Source organism: Dermacentor silvarum, chromosome 6 (genome assembly GCF_013339745.2).
Source record: "Dermacentor silvarum isolate Dsil-2018 chromosome 6, BIME_Dsil_1.4, whole genome shotgun sequence".
NCBI lineage: Eukaryota > Metazoa > Arthropoda > Arachnida > Ixodida > Ixodidae > Dermacentor > Dermacentor silvarum.
In genome coordinates, this window is record NC_051159.1 from 130138068 (window position 1) to 130158851 (window position 20784).

Below are 20784 nucleotides of genomic sequence, written 5' to 3' on the forward strand. Positions count from 1 at the left end.
TGCCTAATGATTATAAGAATGACACCAAGGATGATGACGATGTTTAATTCTGCAGCGTTTTACCCAAAGTAATTTAAGAGTGAATGAGTAAATGCAAGACTAGAATAGAGCGCTTCTGTTAATTAGGAAAATTCGACCTCCAGCCACCTCCTGAATTGTAATGACAATGTGAACAAAGCGCTGAAGGTACACGTTGGACTGTTGGGGCTGGATGCATGGGGGGGGGGGGGGGGGGGGGTTAACTCGGCCTCAGGGTAGGAGGGGTTAATTGCAACACCCGAACTCCGCCCCCCCCCCCCCCCCCCCCTTCCGTCGGTGCGCCACTGTCTGGGGCTGTTAGTCCTGAAGTTTCTTTGAGTAACTTAAAAGACCCATCCGACAAAAAAAAAAAAAAAAAAAAAGCGTAGCAGTTCGACGACTGCTGACCGTGACCATGATCCTAGTTATAGCGAACTAGAATAATTATAGTTGATCGTAGTCTAGTTATGAAAGATGACGGCCCGTGCTGGCGGTAAGCTAAATCGTGATACTTTCACGTTGTCTAATCGCTGTCTTCTGTCCTTCCAACATTATCTGCTCTTTTTTTTTTAACGCTGAAGTGTATTATGAGGATCTAGCTCAAAATATGAACGTCCACCGCTGGCACGGATTTCATTTGTATCATCAGGCTCGTCTAGCTTGGTATATTCGACTTTCTGGAGTCGGCGGCTTCTTGCTTGGCGCCTGTAATGGTGCTTCGACACACTCGGACACGTACAATTAAGACATGCGCGCGGCGACGTACCGTCAACATTCCTAACCCAGCATGCAGTACGCGGCCTTGAGATACGGAGGCGCTCCGATTTGGGGGCACGGATTATACTATCGCAACGCCTTCACTGCTAATGCAAACTCGCACTTTTCCTCAGTTTCTACCACAGAATCTGAGTTCGGGTCTAGAACGATTAAGCAGCGCGCGCCGCGAGCATCTCCTGTAGCTGTACTTAAAACAGTGTAGTCAGCGCACAGGTTTCCGAAGAGGTGTTAAGGAAAATTCTTCTGAGCGTAGTCTCAACGTTTAGCTCCTTCGTTTTTCTCTCTTTTTTTTAGAAAAAGGATAGAAGGAAGGTGGGGAGTAAAGTGCTAGAATTGAAACCTATAAGGTTCTTTCTCGGGGGAGGAGCCGCGAGTATATATTACGTGGTACAATTTGTACGCACACCACCCCGACCACCACTGCGCGTTCTACTACACTGGTGACGTAGCGCTCCGCCTTTAATAATTCCGCGTCGGGAATGTTGCTAACAGCTTGAGCAAAACCATTAGCCGGGTCGATGTGAGACGCCGGCCGCGTGCTTAAGCCGTCCGGCGAGCTCCACAAAGGGCGGCATTTATGCGCTCGGTCGGCCGCATTTCGGCAGGGAGAGATGCCCGATCGTTTCCTCGCTGCTCATTTGAAATCAATCTTAAAGGAGACCACGTGACCTCGCGCCCCGCTATGTCGGCCCAACGCTGGTGGAGGCACAACTGGTTGCGGCTCGCGCGTCGCTACTGGAAGAAGCGGCTTTTACGAGGGCGACATGACCCGAAACGAGACTAGCTTTGACAACAAGGAAGACGCCAATGACGTCGTCTGGATCTTGACGAGCTCTTTCTTGATTTTTACGATGCAGTCCGGTGAGTATTTAGGCCCAGTGCGAGAAAGAGAGAATTTTTCGAAGGGAACGCAACGAAGGTTTTGAGGTTATCCCCAGATATTCGGCTGCATTGGGACGGAAGGTGAAGTGGATCGGGGAAGAATATTGGAATCGGAAGACGCCGAAGAAGATGAAAGTGCCTGTACGCGGACAAATGAACATAGGTGCTACATATTTACCGCCAATTACAGAGGAAAAAATGTGCATCGATATCCCTTCATATGCCACTCACTAATGAAATACCTAGTCTGCTAGAAGGCAGGAGTAAATGTTGCTTTATATGCACTCCTTAGCATCCTAGTAAGAAGTCAGACGTTACTTCATGGTATGCGAACAAATGGGAACTGGTTCGATTCATCGACGAAGTTACGTTGCCTACATGTACTAAGCCGTGCTCATGATTTAGTTTAGAATTTTTTCCTGGCTAACGTTTCCCCGTGACTCGCATCGTCTGTAGTTTAGGAGACCAAATGAGTTGATCTTTGACGATGACTGTGTTTCGTTTATTTGTCTACCGTTTCTTATGTGTTTCCAATAAAAAGCTAGCTCGCGTGTGGCATTCGGGTCTGACAATAGCTTGAAGGATGCATGGTGCGGCTGAATGCTCAACTATGATCAAATACTGCTGATTGTTTTTAGTGATTGCACGTATGTACTACTTCTTTCTCTGCATTTTAGTCCTTTTTTTCTTGTTTCTGTCAGAATTTTTTTTTTCGTGTTCGCATGATCACCGAATGAAATATTTTACAAGCGTTCCTTGTTCGCTTTGTGCTGCCGTGTTGGTAATGGCTTCACCACATTACAAGCCTGCTAGTGGCGGTGCATCCTTTACAGGAACTACAAGCGTCTGCACAAGAGCGTAAAAAAGATTGAAGGATAAAAGCGCACGCGCTCGCCAATTACTGATAAGAATTAGTGAGGTGACGAGGGAGACTCTAAAACCAAAATTTGCAAGCTGTTCTGTTCGGAATTCACAGAACTGCCTAAATACAAGCGTCATCTTTCACACGAGCTTCGTCTTCATCTTCGAAAATATTAATCTCTCACATGAGCTGTTCAGTTCTTAGGCTGTATCTCACGTCGCATGCTGAAATTATAAGGGCGAGATCCAAATTTTTAAAGAGGATTTTGCGATGGGTGGAAGGTAGAATACCACCCATGCATGTGCAGCGTATAAAACTGCGAAGAATCTGGTGAAGTTATATATATATATATATATATATATATATATATATATAGAGAGAGAGAGAGAGAGAGAGAGAGAGAGAGAGAGACCCCGTAAAGTGAGCAGGAAAACGGCGTCGCGGTAGCGCGATAGGTAAGAGCATCGCACGCGTAATGCGAAGACGTGGGTTCGCATCCCGCCTGCGGCCAGTTGTTTTCGTCCACTTTCATTTTCAATTAATTAATCATTTCTACATTTTAATTAAATAAACAAGTAATTTCCTCTATGTTTTCATTGTCTGCTGGCCTGATATGGCTATAACTTACAAAAACCGAGACCCTCGGTTCCCTTTCCTCTTGTTCATATTTATATATGTGCATAGCTTTAGCCATGATGATATCGCCTGTGCTCCAAGTAAATTTTCGTACCCCCATAATTGGTTGCCTCTCCTCGCGTGCGCGGTGCAGACATTTGCGAATACAAAGGTTACACCCGCCGTGGTGGCTTAGCGGCTATGACGTTGCACTTCTAAGTACGAGGTCACGGGTGCCGCATTTTGATGGGGGTGAAATGCATAAAGGCCCGTCTACCGTGCATATTCGGTGCACGTTAAAGGTGAACGTGCACCGAATTGGTGCACCGAACGTGCACCGAATTCGGTGAACGCTACAGCTCACTGTAGCGTTCTGTGGCTACAGCGCACCGTGGGCAATGTGGTGCAGGCTACGGATTGCTCGAGTCCGGTTTCGTTTCCCGCAAGAACGAAGTGAACATTCTCGTGAAGAACGCCACTACGGTGCTGTTCGGTGGCCTGGTTTTCTGGGCTGTCGGCTACGGTATCGGCTTCGACCCGATGAAGAACCCCTACTTCAGCTTCGGCAAATTCTTCACCAGCGCTGACGAAGTCCACATGGGGCAGCGGTACTCGCGCTACGTCTTTCAGGTACGTCAGATAGCCGGCTTTCTTCGTCGTGTTTGTTTGTGAGTGTTGCGTGTGCGCGTGCGTGAGTTGAGAGAGACAGAGAGTAGCGACTTCTCTCGCATTCATGCTTTCGTAAGTGCGTGTAATGGAAACACTGACCCGTACTGGTGGCGTCATGAGTTGGAGCTTTTATTTACTTCGTGACCCCATTGTTCTATATGCACCGCCTCCTCGTTCTTTGCCAATGTTCACGGAGGACATCGACCAGCGCTCGCAACTTTGACGGTGATATGTTCTTTCTTCATTACTGCCACCCTCTGTCCAGCCATTCTTTGATACATTCTTTATCAAGTGAAGAAAAATGGGAAACCTTCCGATTCTTATCATTACACTGCTTGTTTTAACCTGTGTCTTTTTTTTATACGAAAAAAAGTAAAAACGAAAGTAAGAAAAGAAAGATGTCTTGAGAAAACAATCACGACACTCCGCCTAGCTTTGTGGGTCGCCCCGGTGCCACAAATGTCACAGAAGCTACGCAGCCCGTGTGAGCAACGCTTTGCCCGGATTTTTGTCGTATTGAAAACAAAACCTTGTAAAGAGCTCAAAGTGCAAGCAAGAGCTCAAAGCAAGTAAAGATCGGCGGTGGCCGATCTTTACTTGCCCGTGAGCTATAGTGTTATCCGCATAGTCATGGGGCCGCAAGGAAATTGCTCTCATTTCCGCATTAAGACCCCAGCGGACCGCTTCACTCTAGCAAATGAGATCGCAGTCACGCAACAGCTATCGTAAGGGCTAACGGGGAAGTAATGTGGGTCATGCCGTTTTGGGATATTCAGTGGCGTGGTGCGACAAAGCTACAGGGAACGAACTACAGCTATTGTCTCACCGGTAGTAAGGTCACAAGCAGGATACATCATCGTATTATCAAAAACACAAGCGTTTGATAAACAAATGGTAACTTTAATTCACTGGGGGTGTTGGAAATAATTCAGTAGCCGTCGCACCACATTGATTGTGTCAAGGCCTGCATTAAATATATAGAAATGCAACTGTATCCGCTGCACCATGCAGCTTTGTGGAGTTGATGAAAGAAGTCTAGACTTCTTGTTTGTTTTGCTCTGGCAAAATAGTCTTGCTGCAGGCAAGACGCAATACTTTGATGTCCTGTATATATATATATATATATATATATATATATATATATATATATATATATAGTGCCTTCCTCGCCGCATCAACCTCTTCTACTGCCTTTTGCCGACTAACTCACTTGGAGGAATTAGTGGAGAGTGCTTAGAATTGTTTCTTTTCTTTTCTGTTCTCCCCACAGTGTTTTTGCCGTCCATGATGTAAACGGTAGTCCTATGTTGTGTCCCGAATGTACGAAATGAAGCTATAGTTACTTTGTGAATAGTATGGTGAACAGCGCGGGCGACAGGACAAGAATAAAAGACGGAGTTACGCATGCGTTGACTATCAAACAGCCAGTTTTGTTCAGAGTGGCGCGGAATGCATAAAGTTGAGTTATCATGAAACAACACGACATACGATAAAAGACACAAAGGTGAAGTCGGTTGTGTTAGCGCTGTCTTTCTCGCATTCAGCCCTGACAGTGCGCATGCGTTTGAACGTTATATGTATTTATATATTTTCAACTTAGCGCTCAAATGTGACTCAAAATGTGACAACAGCAAGACTTTAGACGAGCACATAAGCCCAGAGTAGAGACGGACAAGTCAGCGTCTGTGCTTGGGTGCTATTCCACATCAACAACTTCTGTAATGGCGCTGTTTTCGAGCCAATCAGAGAGGCCGTATAGCCGCCCTCTGAGTCAATCAGATCTGAGAAGATGACGAATTCGACAATATGGCTGAATTTGACGATGATCAGATAGCACTCTTTGTTTGTTTTACGCAGCGCTTGTACTTGTCTATTCTTCGCTTTATGACCTCGACCAGAGTCGCGCTGTTACATTTTGAATATAGCAGAACCAACTAGGTTAGTCTTTGACGTTATACAAGTGCGACATTAGGATGAACCATTTGTTACTTTTTAATCTTTTCCGTGTTATGATAAGCATTTTTAAAGTAATTTTCCAGAATGGTTGTTTGCTGGGCTAGTTGGTTCATTGCAACCTATGTAACAGTGCGAAAAAAATAAGGAAATGACGACGATAGAGAGAGAGTGAAAAGAGCGCAGCTAGTGCTCTTTTCACTCTGTCTCTATCGTCGTCCCTTCCTTATTTTTTCGCGCTTTTACATAAGTAGTAATTTTCATCACCCCTAGTGCCTCCGCCCATGTCGGAAGAGAAATGGGGCAGCAAAACCGTTCCACCTGACCCGTCAGCTAAACGTATCTCATCTATACCTCCTGCGGGCTTCCTTTAAATTCCGCTGGGGCAGCTAGCGTACGCCACCACATCGACGGCACTCGTGTCGGGCTCCATGGCCGAGCGCACCAAGTTCACCTCGTACTGCCTGTTCTCGGCGCTGGCCACGGTGCTGTACTGCGTGCCGGCCGGCTGGCTCTGGAACCAGGGCGGCTTCCTGGCGCGCATGGGCGCCGTCGACATCGGCGGGTCGGGAGTCGTGCACCTGCTCGGCGGATGCGTGGGGCTGGTCGCCGCCATCGTGCTCGGGCCGCGGCTGGGACGCTATGACTCCGGCACGGCGCCGCTGCCCCTGGGCAACCCCACCAACGCGCTGCTGGGACTGTTCATGCTCTGGTACACACGCCTCCTCCACAGTAATTAAGGGGATACTGAAGAGAAAAGTAGTTCTAGCAGTATTACTAAATTGGCCCTCACACGATACCAAAAATATGGTACTGCCACCGCGACAGGAGACATGGAAAGGTCAGGAAAGACGCGAGAGAAGGAAATACGGCTGTCGCCACTTCCTATCAAGTTCCTGCAACAGCTCGACATGATGTCATGGATTTTGACGACGGCTGCTCGGGCGTAGGTGTATCGGTATATATGGACTACGTTGTAGTCTAAAGAAAAGCCAAAGACGACTGAACATGGCAAGTTTTGAGACTATTTACTGAGCTATGACAGACCGTAGCGATGCCCAAATACCGAAGGAGTGTACTTTGAAATCTTTGACGTCATACTCAAGTACGGTCGTGGAGGTTACGGCGCAAAAATTCAAAGACTGATACTATGACATTCGTTTTATTTTTTTAATAAGCAACGTGTTACCGTGAAATTAACGAAAATAGAGTTTTGAAAGAATAACTTATTATTCTAAAGTGGTTTTGTGTTCATCTTTAACGTCCCTTCAACGCGCAGGCTCAACAAATCACATGTTCCTGTCGAAATTCGGAATGCATACCGGGCGCTGTAGTAGCGAGAGAACGCGGCTCAGCCTTGTCGAAAGTGAGTAGGATACTGTAGGAGTTGGGTGCGCGTTGCCTGCGCCGTTGCATTTATGTCGCTGTCACCTAAGAAACTTCCTCTTAGGTATCTGGGCGCATCTGCGCAATAATTTGCAGAAACATATGAAAATTCTCCGTCAGTACGTTCCTGTGTCTCCATTTCTGTTGAAGAATCGGCTCAAAATTAGCTTCGAAGTTCCATCTTACGTGCCCTGGTGCTCTATCTCGTTGAGTTCTTATGTTATGTCGCTTCATGTCGCTTTATAGCCGGAAACAAATGAAAAGGTTGCATGCGTCGTTATGCTTGCCAGAACGTGGCCTCTCGCTATGATAGCTGCAAATGTAATCTTGTTTGCCCAAGTGCTTTCTCATTGCAATTTTTTTTTTCATTGCTTAGAGAGAGAACGTGACGGACAGCTCATTGTTTTTGTGCTGCGCACCACGCTAAGTCGTTCTCCAACATTCTCTCAGTTATAGCAGTGTTAAATCATATCTAAACACTACCTAGACCTTCATGTATTGTGACAGCCCTTTATACTTCATTAAGCTTTGCTGCGAATTCGCGAATTTCAAAGTCGCGAATTTAGCGCGTAAGAACGTGGAATGCAGCAAGTGTTGGGCTCGAGTGCGAATAGAAAAATTATGTTAACAATGCTTCCTTTTGTGTTTACGCGCGCAGCTGACGCGCCATGGAGATACAAGAACTAATTGTAAAAAAAAAATTATGTCACAATGAGTTGGTTATAAATTCTGATAAAAGCAGTACTCGAACTCGAGAGGCTCCACTCCGTGTGACTAATATTGAAAAAAAAGAAGAACCAAGTCAAAAAAGTTCTACATGAAACTTTTTTAAGGAGATAAGGCTATTGCGAGCTTCTACGTCTCCATCGCATTCTAAATGAAGTGGTGTGTTTAGCAGAGCGCATATTAATTATACGTAGTAGCTTTTGGTGACATCACTGCTATGTTTTGCAATTAGGCACCGTGATGGAGATAATATGGTACTGGCCGTAGGGTGACATTTTCCCAGAGTAACCTAAAATAAGCTGAAGTAACATGAAGTAATAATTACTCTGTCACTCTCACATACTCCGTAACTCCCGACTAAAGCCACAAAATTGCTGTTATATGTTAGGTGCTCTTTTAAAGGGTGAATATTAATGATTGAGCGTATGACGAAGATTATTATCGTTTTGCTTCTTTCTTCTACAATACAGGTGGGGATGGCTTGGATTTAGCGCCGGAAGTACTATGGGAATTGTGCGAAACAAGTGGAAGTACTCCGCGAGGTAAAAACATATATTGTGTGCACGTCAGTGCCGACACTATAGTATATTTCTGCTGTTGAGAAATCTCTGTTAACATTACTCTCCTTTTGCGGTTCTTGAACAAGAGAAAAATTGAACCAGCCATGTTCAATTAGAGCTTAGCCTGAAAAGTTTAGTCAGACATAACAGCTTCTTTATACATACTGCCAGCTAAGATCCTAGGTTGAAAATGTATGTGTTCTCCTTTTTTATAAGCTTGGCATCTCGTAAAGACACGACGGTAAATGTTGGTACTTCTGAGAAGTAAACGTTAGTATGAGTCTGCTGCTTCCGGTTTCCACCTGCAAATTAAGTATAAGCAAAATGTGCGGCACTTCAACGAAAACGCCGGTATATTATCCCATTTTTTTTCCAGGGCCTCGGTGACGACTATCCTGGCGTCAATGACCGGTGGCTTCGTAGGAATGGCAATGAGGTTGGTTAAATCGTAATGAACATGTTTTCTTGGTCTTCTCGGTGCTATAAAAGTCAAGGTGCTGTAAAATAATAATAAAGAAACTTCGTTTCTTTATGCATATAGAGTTCATGACGTCATTGACGCCAACTGTTTTTACGAGGAGCTCGGCTTCTTGTTATACATGTATATAGCCTGCCACTAGCATGCTCTCATGAAGAGTAGTGACCATATTATTTATGTGTGTCTTCACGAATCCCGTTTATTTTTCAGTTTCATCTTGAAGAAAGGTCAGCATGACGTCTCGTGGCTCATGAATACTGTCATGGGATCGCTTGTGGCTATCTCAGGTAGTACTTTATCTACATGTAGGCTTTAGAGACAAAATCGACTGTCCTAATTTAACTTCGCATAAAAAGTAATTAATCATTAAGTCAATCGGTAATTAGTTAATCAATCGATCGAGCGTGCTTTCATATGTTTGTGTGGCATAGGCTTCGGTCGTCTGTGTGTGAACTCTGCATTCAAGAAAGATGCGCTCGAACGATTCCACGGCGCCGCAGCACTGTTCGCAGTTTGAGGACCACAGGTTTCACCATTCCGGTAAAGACGACAGCTCGTGTATGCAAAGTGCGGCCGAAATCGGTAATACAACGCCTCCATTTGCCGGGTTAAGCATCGCGGAAGCTTGACTGAATGCCTCTCGACATTAAATCGAACGTTAGGTGCTCGGTGCCCATCAAAGCAGCGCAAAACCCTGGACTCCTTTTCTTAATAACCTGTCGCAAGAGACTTATTCTCGAAATTTACTGACGCTTTTTCACTCAGAATCTTCACATCAAACGCCAACATGACAAGTTCCGTGCTAAAGGAATCTCCTTCCTTCACGATCTATAAAAACTGTACAAGTGCACGGAAAACACGGACGAAAAAAGGCCCACATACACACACACACATAGGCGCAGGTGTGTGTGTATGTGGGCCTTTTTAACGCGATAGCGTTAAGGGCCCCGTGTGGCAGAAAATGCGGCGTCAGTGTCGGCGTAAGCGCCGGCGTCCGTGGCGATGAAAATCATCCCGAACCACCCCCAAACATGCCGGTCCTCCGCATAGCGCAGAGGCGTTAGTGAACAAAATTTAATTTCTCAAAGTAAAATCCGCCAGAAAAATCGCAAAGCACGACTTAACCACAACCTGCAGACATTATAGCGTCGGATTGTAATTTGAATATACGAGAAAACATAATTCTGTTACGAGGAAACTCAAATACAAACCCCTTTTCCAGCATTTCTATCATTCATACAGCGGCGCGCCCGGGTAGGTTACTTGCAGAAACACCATCCAGATGGCGCTCGCCTCCTCGGCAGCGTAAAGCGGCAGCGGCGCGCAGAGGCGAAGGTGGAGAAAAAAGAAAGCTGCAGTTGCCAGGAAGCCTGACAAGCAAGCTACCGCGTTCCACTCTTTAAGGCGAAGCTTAAGCGTCCTCCAAATTTTTTCGTTCGTGTTTTCCGTGCGCATATACAGTTCTTAAAAATGGAATACCAACATTCCCAGACTGCCACATTACTTCACCATCTAGATCATTTATATTAACGAAAATGTTAAGAGCTTACGCCTTCTCTTTCTTTTATATTTAGAATTCTCAGGTCCGCCTTACTTTAGGGCCATTTTATCTATTTGACCCCTTCCTTCGAGTAGCAGCATGCATGTAGGCGAATACACGCCGGCAAACACAAACTGTCATTTTTTTAGTGAAATAGGTTTCTGTTTTCTTTCTCAATCACTCATGTTTATATTTTCAATTGATGCGTACACGGCACGTTGAAAAATAAACGTTGTAGCGGAGTTCTATCTGTCGCCTCGTATATACAGGGTTTCCCAACTATCATGCACCAATATTTTAAAATATGCAGATGCCACGTAGCTGGACAGAACAAAGGTAATATTGTTTGCCGTCGCTTGGAGATACTTAGATTATTTATTGCATTCCGCCTAATTGCATAGTTAGTCTTATGTCATTAATGCATTTCTCAAATATTATATAATTAGATTAAAAGTGTCAATGAGAAAATTGTAGAGCAACATGAAAAACTCGCCATACAGCTTTCTGTTGCTCAATACGTGCGACCAAAGAGTGTTTTTTCGAACGTGAAAGAATCCCTCGCGAATACGCGCAAAATTGCCGAGCGAATGGCCGCTCGAGACACTTCGCGTGTATTCGCGGGCTTCTTTCACGCTCGGAAAAACGCTTTTACGTAGCACGTATTGAGCAGCAGAAATCTGTATCGGGAGTGTTTCATGGTGCTCTACAATTTCCTCAATGACACTTTTCACCTAATTATAATATTTGAGAAATTGATTAATTAATTAAGATTAATTATGTAATTAGGCGGAATGCAAAAAAAAAAATCGGAGTATCGCCAAGCGACGGCAAACAACATTACCTTGGTTTTGTCCAGATACGCGGCATCTGCATATTTTAAAGTATTGGTGCATGATAATTTGGAAACCCCTATATATATATATATATTGTCACCTGTAGTAGTGGGAATAGGGCAAGCGCAGAGGAGCAAGAAGAACGAAGTGCGCGTGCTAACCGCCCCGCTCGATGGTTAGCTCTCGCCGCCATTTTCTCCAGAGCCCAGCTGCTCATAAATAAACGTCGTTAGCCCCCTTTGAAGGCGCGTGGCAAAGTGGTGGAGGTGCTGGGTACTTCTCACTCATGCCGCAGACTCCTCCTGGGAGCGGAAGCACCAGCCCTGTGTTAGTCGATACTCCCGTCCATCGGACCAGCCGCAGGATCCGGGGACTGCCTCCTGAAGATACTGAAGACACCGCAGTGCTTCAGACTACCCCAACCGGTATGGAACGTTCAGTGACGAATCGGTATACGCTTCAAAATCCACTGGTGCCGAAGTCGTTCCATGGCGACGTCTTCGAAGACGTCGAAGACTGGATGGCCGACTTCGAGCGCGTGGCCGAATGCAACGAATGGGATGACGCGACTAAACGTAGGAATGTCTACTTTTGCCTGGAGGACGGCGCGCGTACATGGTTTCAAAACCGTGAGGAGCAACTGACGTCGTGGCGCGACTTCCGTCGTCAGCTACTAGACACCTACGCCAGTCCCGATCGCCGCGAACGAGCCGAACGAGCAATCCAGGCCCGAGTCCAGCTTCCCAACGAAAGCGTTACTGCGTTCGTCGAAGATATGACGCGCCTCTTCAGACGAGCAGACCCTGGAATGACCGAGGACAAGAAGCTGCGTCACCTGATGCGAGGGGTGAAGGAGCAACTCTTCGCTGGTCTGGTGCGCAATCCTCCCAAGACTGTCGCCGAATTTTTAGCCGAGGCTGTAAGTATGGAAAAGATGCTTCAGCATCGCTCGAACTTTTATGATCGGCAAGTGAACGCGAGTACTGACATTTTGACGGCCATTGGAAACAATAATGACAACCTTCGCGAACTCATCCGCACCGTTGTGCGCGAAGAACTAATGAAGGTTTATGGCACGCCACAAGCCACGGTGAGCTCCATTGCGAGTGTTGTAAAAGATGAAGTGAACCAAGCGCTCCGGTCCAACTTTCCTTTTGCTAACACCGCGCCTGTACCTTCTGTACACCACCGTGCGACCTACGCAGAAGTGTTGAGACAGCCTGCTTCGTCCCCGCCGCTGTTTGTCCAGGCCGCTCATCCGGTTGCACTTCCACCAGCCTCACCGGTGCCGTACATCGAGGAACGACGCACGCCTCCACCGTTTCACCATGCCGCTCCTCCGATTGTGCTTCCGCAGGAGCAACCAGTACATTACGCCGACGATCGACGCATGTCCCCTCGGAAGTCAGATGTTTGGCGCACTCCGGATCGCCGTCCTCTGTGCTTCCACTGTGGTGAGGCAGATCATTTGTACCGCCAGTGCCCATACCGACGCCTTGGGTTGCGGGGCTTTTCCGCCTACTCGCCACCACCCCGACTGGGCCAACGACCTCGGGACATTGAAGATTATCTCGCTCAGCAACGCATGCCACCGCCTACCGGGCGGCAGTCGCGCTCGCCGTCGCCAAGGCGATTTTCACCATCGCCTCAGCGGTATTCGAGCAGACGGTCGCCAAGTCCCCGCCGGGAAAACTAACTCCAGCGACCTTTGGGGGCGAGGCCGCTGGCAGTCGACGCGCTGAAGACCTCCGATCGACGCGAGTAACGAAGGGTACCGGACCGACATCAACTGCAGCTGAACGGAATGACCGGCTTTCGCTCGACATACCTGTGGTGATTGACGGTTATGCGGTTAGCGCTTTAGTGGATACCGGAGCGGACTATTCTATATTAAGCGGGAAGATGGCGACGTTTCTGAGGAAAGTAATTACACCTTGGCATGGTTCGCAGATTCGTACGGCTGGTGGTCACGTCGTTACTCCACTGGGAACCTGCACGACAAGAGTTCGGATTCGAGGATCGACATTCGTGGCGAGTTGCCTTGTCTTACGAGAATGCTCCCGCGACGTCATTCTCGGAGTTGACTTCCTGCAGGAATACGGCGCTGTTATTGACTTACGGGGAGGTGTAGTCACGTTCTCAGCCGACCAAGCAATCGACACAAACGCCGACAAACGACGTGACGACGCGCTACGTGTTTCCGCCGAAAGTGTTACGCTTCCTCCACGAGCCAGTGTTCTAGTCGAAGTGATGTGCGGTGGATTGCGCGAAGGTGGAGTGGTCGCAGAAAGTAACTTAGCGTATCTACTGACGCAAGGTGTTTGTGCGGCCAGAAGTGTGCTACAGCTTCGTGATGGCCGATCTAAGTTGCTAGTCACCAACTTTAGTAACGAGCATCGACACCTTTTCCGCGGTACTTCCATAGCGTTTGCCGAAGAAATAGAACACGTTGCTGAATGTTTTGCCCCTGAACCAGTGAGGATGGCTGACAAGGCACTGGGCAACGTCGACATTAATTCAGAGTTGTCTCAAGACAAACAGGCAGCACTGCACGCGCTCTTGCTTGAATTCAGGGCATGCTTCGCAAGCTCGTCTAAGGTGCGCCAGACTTCAGTTACAAGGCACAGGATCATCACATGCGACGACGCACGCCCGATACGCCAGCAGCCCTACCGCGTGTCGGCAAAGGAACGCGAAGCGATTCGTACGCAAGTACAAGAGATGCTTGAAGACGGCGTGATCGAACCTTCCAACAGCTCATGGTCGTCTCCGGTCGTTCTTGTCAAAAAGAAAGACGGAACGCTACGCTTTTGCGTCGACTACCGGAAGCTCAACAACGTAACTAAAAAGGACGTGTACCCACTGCCACGTATCGACGACTCGTTAGATCGACTGCGGCGTGCCCAGTACTTTTCGTCACTCGACTTGAAAAGTGGATACTGGCAGATCGAGGTAGACGAACGAGACCGCGAGAAAACTGCCTTTGTGACTCCCGACGGCCTTTACGAATTTCGAGTGCTCCCTTTCGGTTTGTGTTCAGCCCCAGCTACTTTCCAGCGAATGATGGATACTGTCCTCGCTGGATTGAAGTGGCAGACTTGCCTTGTGTATCTTGACGACGTAGTTGTCTTTTCTGAAACATTTGAGCAACATCTTCATCGCCTGCGGCATGTGCTAGAAGCGCTCCGATCGGCTGATCTCACGCTTAAACCAGAAAAGTGCCACTTCGGTTATGAAGAGCTCAAGTTTCTTGGACACGTCGTCAGCGCCAAAGGAGTTCGACCCGATCCCGAAAAACTTGCCGCTGTAGCAGCTTTTCCTCCTCCTGCCGACAAGAAGGCCGTCCGACGCTTCCTGGGCTTGTGTGCGTATTATCGCCGCTTCATTGACAACTTCTCGAAGATTGCGGAACCCCTGACTCGCCTTACCAGGGATGACACGCCATTTACCTGGACGCATGAGCAACAGACGGCCTTCGCTGACCTACGACAACGCATGCAGTCAGCACCCGTCCTGGCACATTTCGACGAAGAGGCTGACACCGAGGTGCATACTGACGCCAGTAACATCGGCCTTGGCGCAGTACTCGTCCAACGTCAAGACGGCACTGAAAGAGTAATTGCTTATGCTAGCCGCTCGCTGTCCCGTGCCGAGGCGAACTACTCTACTACAGAAAAAGAGTGTCTCGCGGTCGTCTGGGCGATCACGAAGTTTCGCCCTTATCTCTACGGCCGCCCCTTCAAAGTGGTGACAGACCACCATGCTCTATGTTGGTTGGCGAACATACGCGATCCTTCAGGACGACTGGCACGGTGGAGCTTGCGGCTACAAGAATTTGACGTCACTATAGTTTATAAGTCTGGCCGCAAGCACGAAGACGCCGACACGTTGTCGCGTGCTCCCGCCGAATCTGTCAGTCGACAGTCAGAGGACGACGACGGCTTCCTGGGCGCCCTCACTACGTCGGACTTGGTCAGATGGCAGCGTGACGACGCTGAAATTCGACCTCTAATCGACCACTTAGAGGGCCGTCAAACAACCATACCACGCCATCTACGTCGCGTCTTGACGTCCTTCTGTCTACGAGACCATGTGCTGTACAAGAAGAACGCCCGCCCGAATGACCGAGCCTACCTCCTAGTAGTTCCCAAAGACTTGCGGGACGATATTCTTTTCGCTTGCCACGACGAGCCTACATCTGGCCACCTCGGCTCCTCACGAACGCTTGCTAGAGTGCGCGAGATGTATTACTGGCCCGGGCTGTCGGCAAGCGTCAAACAGTATGTTAAAGGCTGTCGTGAATGTCAGCGGCGAAAGTCACCACCCCTGAAGCCCGCCGGGTTATTGCAACCCATCGAACCACCTCATATGCCATTCGACCAAGTCGGCTTGGACATTCTTGGGCCGTTTCCTCTATCAACCGACGGCAACAAGTGGGTGATTGTCGCCACTGACTATTTAACCCGCTATGCTGAGACAGAGGCGCTCCCACGAGCCACGGCTTCTGAGGTAGCGCAGTTCTTCATGTGTCACATTGTCTTGCGCCATGGTGCCCCATCCATTGTTATCACAGACAGAGGAACGGCGTTCACGGCACAGCTCATGGACGAAATTTTTCAACTAAGCAACACCAGGCATCGAAAGACGACCGCTTACCATCCGCAGTCCAACGGCCTTACGGAGCGACTAAACAGGACCATCACAGACATGATCTCTATGTACATCGACGTCCAGCACAAAACATGGGATCGTATCCTGCCTTATGTGACCTTCGCGTATAATACCGCCGTACAAGAAACAACGCGCTTCACACCCTTTCGCCTCGTCTACGGCCGCGAAGTACAGACGATGCTGGACGCTATGCTTCCGTGCCACGACTCCGAGCACCTAACTACTGACGCCGAAGAGTTTGCTCAGCGCGCTGAGGAGGCTCGCCAGCTCGCGCGGCTGCACATCGGTGAGCAGCAAGTCTCAGATGCACGGCGCTATAACATCCGTCACCGGCAAGTGCGCTACAGTCCCGGAGACCAAGTGTTGGTGTGGACCCCTGTTCGCCGCCGTGGCCTTTGTGAAAAGTTGCTCAGCCGGTATTTTGGCCCATACAAAGTGCTGCGCCGCATTAGTGACGTGAACTATGAAGTCGTTCCAGACAGTGCGGCGCAAACACGGCGTAGACAACCACCTAGCCCTGACGTCGTTCACGTCGTACGCATGAAGCCCTACGTTGCGCGCTCGTGATTTTTACGCTCCCATTTGCACCTCATGCGCTTACCTCTCTGTTTCTAGAGACGTAGAGAACTGTTTCTAGCTACGCTGCTGTAGCTATCACTGTGTTCTGTGCTCGAGCATTTTCATTGAGCGTGTTTTGTTTTTTGTTTTTTTGTTGTTGTTTTTTTTCCTTTCCCACACCACTTCTTGAGCATCGAGGCGATGCTCTTTCCGAGGAAGGGGGGAAATGTCACCTGTAGTAGTGGGAATAGGGCAAGCGCAGAGGAGCAAGAAGAACGAAGTGCGCGTGCTAACCGCCCCGCTCGATGGTTAGCTCTCGCCGCCATTTTCTCCAGAGCCCAGCTGCTCATAAATAAACGTCGTTAGCCCCCTTTGAAGGCGCGTGGCAATATATATATATATATATATATATATATATATATATATATATATATATATATACTACTTGTGGATGGCGCAGGCGGCGCGCCCATCTTCCGTCCCTGGGCCGCGCTGGTGGTGGGCGCAGTGGCGGCGCTCCTCGTGCTGGCGGCCATCCCGCTACTGGACCGGCTGCACGTGGACGACCCGACCGAGACGTTCGCCGCACACGGCGTCTGCGGCCTCTGGGGGCTCCTCGCCATCGGCCTGTTCCCCGAACGCGACACGCTCATGGACTACACGCACGGCCGCTCCGGGCTGCTGGCCGCCGGCGGGGACGCCAGCCTGCTCGCCGTGCAAGCGGTGGCCGCCGCTTGCATCATCGCCTGGGCAATCAGCGCTTCGGCCGTGCTGCTGCTCGTGAGCGCTTCTCTGATCTCGTCCAGAACAGAAGTGCTACAACTGGGAAGCGCCATATTCTTTATGACCGTGCAGTGGAGACGATCAAGTCTCTTTTGCGGTAACATATAGATCGGCGGACGTCAGTAAATCTGTGGTAGTCACTACTCAATTAATTGGCAAAGTATTATTTATTTATTTATTTATTTATTTATTTATTTATTTATTTATTTATTTAGAAGCTGCTTTGCATTTGCACGCATTACAGCAGGGGTGTGGCTAACTCTTGCAACATATAAGTTACATCGAACTAAACGCACTAATCGCTTTAAAAATTATCATTTGACACTACGTAAGCATTTGTAGGCGGAAGGTCATTTGTAGGCGGAAGGCCATTTGTAGGCAGAAGGTCACTTGTAGGCGTAAGGCTCTTATAGTCCGAAGATAAAGATAAAGCTAAATACCTACTATTCCATTTATACCAGTGAATAACTGTAAACTTGGTTATCTTAAGGCACATGTTGCAATTGCTGAACTGAGACAGGTAAGTCCACATTATAGTGCAGCGCCCGCCTTGGCTCTGACGCTGTCTGGCGCTGCTCAGATCAACGAACCAATAGTAAGAAAAATAATAATGGGCACAAGGATTAATGTTGAGGGATCATCGCAGCAGCCTATGTGGCTATTTTTTTTTTTTTAATTGCGCCCTAGTGGTGACTCGGGCGCGATTCGAACGCGCAACCTTTTGATCTGGAGTCAGATTCCCGAGACTTAATTGCACGACTTTTGAAATACTCTTCACATACTTGAGAAGAAATACTGTGTCGTTCAAGTTAATATATATTTCCAAAAAGCCGCCGTAACGCGTAACCGGAAGACGTGAACCGGAACACCAATTTGTTTCGTGTGACAGTTTGAGACCGATTATTTTGAAGATGGGGTTCGTCTCAGGACGACGCCTCGAGCACTGACCGGTTTCGATTCCGAAATTTTTTAAGGTGTGCTTTAAAGTAAATTAATAAATATACAATTAGCAAGTTCTAGTTAATTGAATAATTAATCGGTCATTATTACGTATTTACTTACGTGCGCCGCCGATGGTAATGCGCGGCTGAAAGAAAAAAAAGAAATCAGCACCAACAACAAAGAACACGTAATGTACACTGCCATTTCAAAATAATTTTTGACTTTTTCCCATTTGATGCAGGTGGTATAAACAAACAATACCGTTCACCCGCTGAGATGACTGAGTGGCTGTAGCGTTGTGGTGCTGAACGCGAAGTGGTGGGCTCGATTTGCGGCCGCGGTGCCCGCATTCCAATCGTCACCGAACACAAGGACGCTTACGTGATAGATTTCGGTGCACTAAGTAAGCACCACGTGACGATAGCGTTCCACTGCTGGGGTCGAAGGACCCGTCACGTTTGTTTCAAATCTGCGTGAAGCTTCCATTGCTCATTTTTCGTAGTCCTGGCATATAGATTTGGCGCTTAACGCCTCAACAATTTATTACAGTCGTTTCTCGAAAATGGATATAACGAATTATCGGATACAACGAAGTAAATGAAATGTTTCCCGTCGATATCGCGGCGGAGCGAATATAGGTATTTAATACCGGATACAACGAAGGTGTCTTCGTGTCAGGTTCGATTTCGAAATGACGATGTTCGACCACATAGCTATTGTCGCCACACCAAACTGGAAATTGCTGTGTGAAAAAAAAAATGGCACATGCTGAAGCATTTGTATTTGGCACAGGAGCTCTACCGGGGGCGTAGGCACCCACCAGCAGCGTGCGAATTAATGGGCGCCTCACAATTCTCTATTTTGTTCACATATTCGCAGCTGATCAAGTACACGATTGGACTGCGCATGACCGCCGAGCAAGAAATCCTGGGTCCTGACCTCGTGGACCACGACATCGAGCACGACTACAACTCGCCTTTTCTTCGCGCACTGCAGGAGCACTATCGTGCCGGTCGCAAGTTGAAAGCCCTGAAAATTAAGGTGGACATTCTTAGAGAATAATAAAAAAGTACACTTCTGCCGGTACGTGTTGATTACGGTACTTCTGGGTTTTGGAAAACCCAGCTACAAGCGATCTTCTTCGATTCTCGAAGGCAACTACAGATTAGCGACGTGCGCACACCACTCAGCCGTCGGCTTACTTTTTACAACGTCGAGCTGGTGCGTTTGTTCACGCCGCTTGACCACGTAATAACGTAGCGCATAATGACAACCTATATTATGAGATTTACAAGACGGCCGCAGTTTTCTTAAGTGAGGTAACATTCGAGCTTTTGTTATGCCATTATCCGGCAGCTCTAATTAGAGAAGAAATGTGTGTCCACAATTCAAGGCTCACATTGTTTATTACTGCCAAGGTGGAGGTAGCTGAGAGACTTTGCTTTATAGTTGAAATAACAAAGCCGGCGGCGCAAATGAAAATACTTAGTTCTTTTGAAGCGCCAGAAAAGCAATGCAGAGAGGGAGGGCGTGTGTGTTTTGTGTGTGTGTGTGGGGGGGGGGGGGGGGGGGGGGGGTGCGTGCGTGCGTGCGTGCGTGCGTACAAGGGTGCTATCTATTCGCAAAGTGTGGTGCAAGTTTTTAGCGCGTCATGCCGTAGTCATGACGTGGGCGTTGCGGTCTAGAACGTCATTTACGGCCGATGGCGATTGGCTTGAGCTGGCGCTGTCCCGGACTAATCTCGAAGCGCCTAGCAAGAACCTTCATTCAGAGGAGAGCCGTTTTCAGAGCGAAGCAGAGGCGCAACGGCGTCGATTATTATACCGCAGGAAAGGCGAGAAAATCCGGCGCTTAATTTAGTGTAACTGTAGTCGTTGCATTACCGACACCAACCATCGGAAGCAACTCCAGCGAATATATTATGCAACTGTCACAATACTGAAAGACACATTCGCCGCAAATAAGACACAGGCAAAAAGGAAGACATATAAACGACGACGCGGCCGGCACTTCCAACTGATTTATTTAGGTTGCAGACTCACAGATAAAGAGACAAATACAAGCATGCGCTTGCTAATAATCACAATGCTTGAGACAACCAGCGGTCAAACAATCTCGTCTCCGACTGATATGACAAAAGCAACGTATTGCTTATACAACTAGAGGTTTTTTTTTATATATATATATAGTAAGCTTATGTATTACGAGCGAATGCGCCACGCCGTTTTTCTCCAGAATGCTTATCTCACGGAAGCGTGGTTCGCACATGCAGGCATTGTAGTGTGCGGCTAAATGACCGCACGCTGCAGTGTCATTTCTTTCTGTCTTTCCTTCTTTCTGCTTCTTTCTTTCTTACTTCCGTACTAAGAACTTGGTGTTTTGCAGATATTCAGTGCGAGGAACTTTCAAACGTCTGTGAAATGTTAACACGATTGGGAAGGGCCACGCATTACTGAAGTTTCTCGAGAGACGTTGCGTTGAAACGATACTAACCAGTACGGGTGGACAAACCACAGTGACACTATCCTGCT

General features: G+C 47.9%; 2 protein-coding genes across 2 annotated transcripts; both read left to right on the forward strand.

Moving 5' to 3' along the window:
- The first annotated feature begins 1559 nt into the window (after positions 1-1559).
- On the forward strand, positions 1560-6516 carry LOC119456887 (putative ammonium transporter 3). The gene is made up of 3 exons (XM_037718702.1): positions 1560-1656; positions 3564-3784; positions 6166-6516. Exons 1-3 carry the CDS (start codon positions 1560-1562, stop codon positions 6514-6516), a joined length of 669 nt encoding a protein of 222 aa, XP_037574630.1.
- Positions 6517-8325: 1809 nt separating this feature from the next.
- Positions 8326-19315, forward strand: LOC119456888 (putative ammonium transporter 3). The gene is made up of 5 exons (XM_037718703.2): positions 8326-8430; positions 8825-8884; positions 9137-9213; positions 16989-17308; positions 19133-19315. The coding sequence occupies exons 1-5, from the start codon at positions 8393-8395 to the stop codon at positions 19313-19315; spliced, it is 678 nt and encodes a 225-aa protein (XP_037574631.1). The 5' UTR covers positions 8326-8392.
- The last annotated feature ends 1469 nt before the right edge of the window (positions 19316-20784 follow it).